General features: G+C 66.8%; 1 protein-coding gene across 1 annotated transcript in view; it reads right to left on the reverse strand.

Moving 5' to 3' along the window:
- The window catches only part of NRBP2 (nuclear receptor binding protein 2), a 17100-nt gene that overhangs the window by 12204 nt on the left and 2670 nt on the right, over nt 1-2226 (reverse strand). Inside the window, exons 6-9 of the mRNA XM_033519499.1 lie at nt 2066-2219; nt 1232-1315; nt 1071-1126; nt 19-114 (exon numbers count right to left, since the gene is read on the reverse strand). Of these exons, the coding sequence (XP_033375390.1) occupies nt 19-114; nt 1071-1126; nt 1232-1315; nt 2066-2219 (390 nt within the window). The remainder of the gene's footprint in view (nt 1-18; nt 115-1070; nt 1127-1231; nt 1316-2065; nt 2220-2226) is intronic.

A 2226-nucleotide genomic window follows, 5' to 3' on the forward strand; every position in this document is an offset into this window, starting at 1 on the left:
TCCTCCAGCTACACTCACCCTCATGTTGGGATCATCCAGGGAGTGGCGGGCCCGGGCGATGGCCTCCTCTGACACCCGCGTGTCCCCGTTGGTCTGGATCTCCAGCACGGCCATCTGGGGGGGGAGCACGGCCAGTGCAGGGGGCGTCACTGGGACACCCCTGGGGAGGGGACACCCCTGGGGAGGGGACACCCCTGGGGAGGGGACACCCCTGGAGGGGGGACACCCCTGGGGAGGGGACACTTCAGAACAGGGACACCCCGGCCAGGGACACTCCTGGACAGGGACACCCCTGGAGAGGGGACACCCCCAGACAGGGACACCCATGGACAGGGACACCCCAGGAGAGGGGACACCCCTGGAGAAGGGACACCCCTGGAGAGGGGACACCCTAGGACAGGGGACAGGAGACAGGTGACAGGGGACAGGGGGCAGGGGACAGGGGACAGGTGACACCCCGGGACAGAGGACAGGTGACAGGGGACAGGTGACAGAGGACAGGGGACAGGTGACAGAGGACAGGGGACAGGGGACAGGGGACAGGGGGCAGGGGACAGGGGACAGTGGACAGGGGACAGGGGACAGGGGACAGGGGACACCCCGGGACAGGTGACAGGGCACAGGTGACACCCCAGGACAGGTGACAGGGGACAGGTGACAGGTGACAGGTGACAGGTGACAGGGGACAGGTGACAGGGGACAGAGGACAGGTGACAGGTGACAGGTGACAGGGGACAGGGGACAGGTGACACCCCAGGACAGGTGACAGAGGACAGGTGACAGGTGACAGGGGACAGGTGACAGAGGACAGGGGACAGGTGACAGGTGACAGAGGACAGGGGACAGGGGACAGGGGACAGGTGACAGGTGACAGGTGACAGGGGACAGGGGACAGGGGACAGAGGACAGGTGACAGGTGACAGGTGACAGGGGACAGGGGACACCCCAGGACAGGTGACAGAGGACAGGTGACAGGTGACAGGTGACAGGGGACAGAGGACAGGTGACAGAGGACAGGTGACAGGTGACAGGTGACAGGGTCCCACGATTCCCAGGCTCCCTGTCCACACCTCCAGCGCACACATCCCAAAGGAGAAGATGTCCACGGCCGTCCCGTCCGCCTTCTCTGCAACAGGGACCGGGACACGTCAGGGCAGAGCCTCAGCCCCAGAGCCCCCCCTGGGGACCCCCACCCCGCACAGGACCCCCGTGGCCCCCCAGCCCCACTCACGGCCGTATTCCGGAGGGAAGAAGTGAAGGTTCCGCAGCTCCTCCCGCTCGATCCTGATGGGGCTGCGGAGATCGTCCGGGAGAGCTGGGGGGACACGGGAGAGGGTCTGGGGGGGCTGAGGGATGAGGGCTGGGAGTGTGCCCACCTGGGGGGGATGGGGGTGTGAGTGTGCCCACCCGGGGGGGATGAGGGGTGTGAGTGTGCCCACCCGGGGGGCTGTGAGTGTGCCCACCTGGGGGTGTGAGGGATGAGGGGTGTGAGTGTGCCCACCCGGGGAGGGATGAGGATGGGGGATGGGGGATCTGAGTGTGGATGATCACCTGTGGGGTGAGGGATGAGGGATGGGGGATCTGAGTGTGCCCACCTGTGGGGTGAGGGATGAGGGATGTGGGATCTGAGTGTGCCCACCTGTGGGGGTGAGGGATGGGGGATGGGGGATCTGAGTGTGCCCACCCGGGAGGGATGGGGGATCTGAGTGTGGATGATCACCTGTGGGGTGAGGGATGAGGGATGGGGGATCTGAGTGTGCCCACCTGGGGGGATGGGGGATGGGGGATGGGGGATCTGAGTGTGCCCACCCATGAGGGATGTGGGATCTGAGTGTGCCCACCTGTGGGGGTGAGGGATGGGGGAGGATCCTCCTGGGTGTGCCCCTGCCCACCCCCAGCCACCTCCCATGCCAGGAGACCCCTCTGCTCCCCCCCAGGAGCAGCAGTTCCTGATGGGATGAAGGTGCTGCCTCCCCACAGAGCCCAGGATGCTCCCCTGGGGGGGGGGTGCCCCTCTGGGGGGCTCAGGGGCCGCAGGGGGGTCCCCAGGGCAGGGGTCACTCACCGTTGGCAAACACCCGGTGCCAAACTGCCGGGCAGTGCCGGACGGAGCCGCGGGTTGGGAAGGGAGGAGGGGACAAGAAGAACGAGTAACACCAAGGTTGGCACCCCAAAAAGGGACCCCACGGTTCTGGGGGTCCTGCCTGGCTCAGACCCCCCCCACAC

The sequence above is a fragment of the Parus major genome, chromosome 2 (assembly GCF_001522545.3).
Source record: "Parus major isolate Abel chromosome 2, Parus_major1.1, whole genome shotgun sequence".
Lineage (NCBI taxonomy): Eukaryota > Metazoa > Chordata > Aves > Passeriformes > Paridae > Parus > Parus major.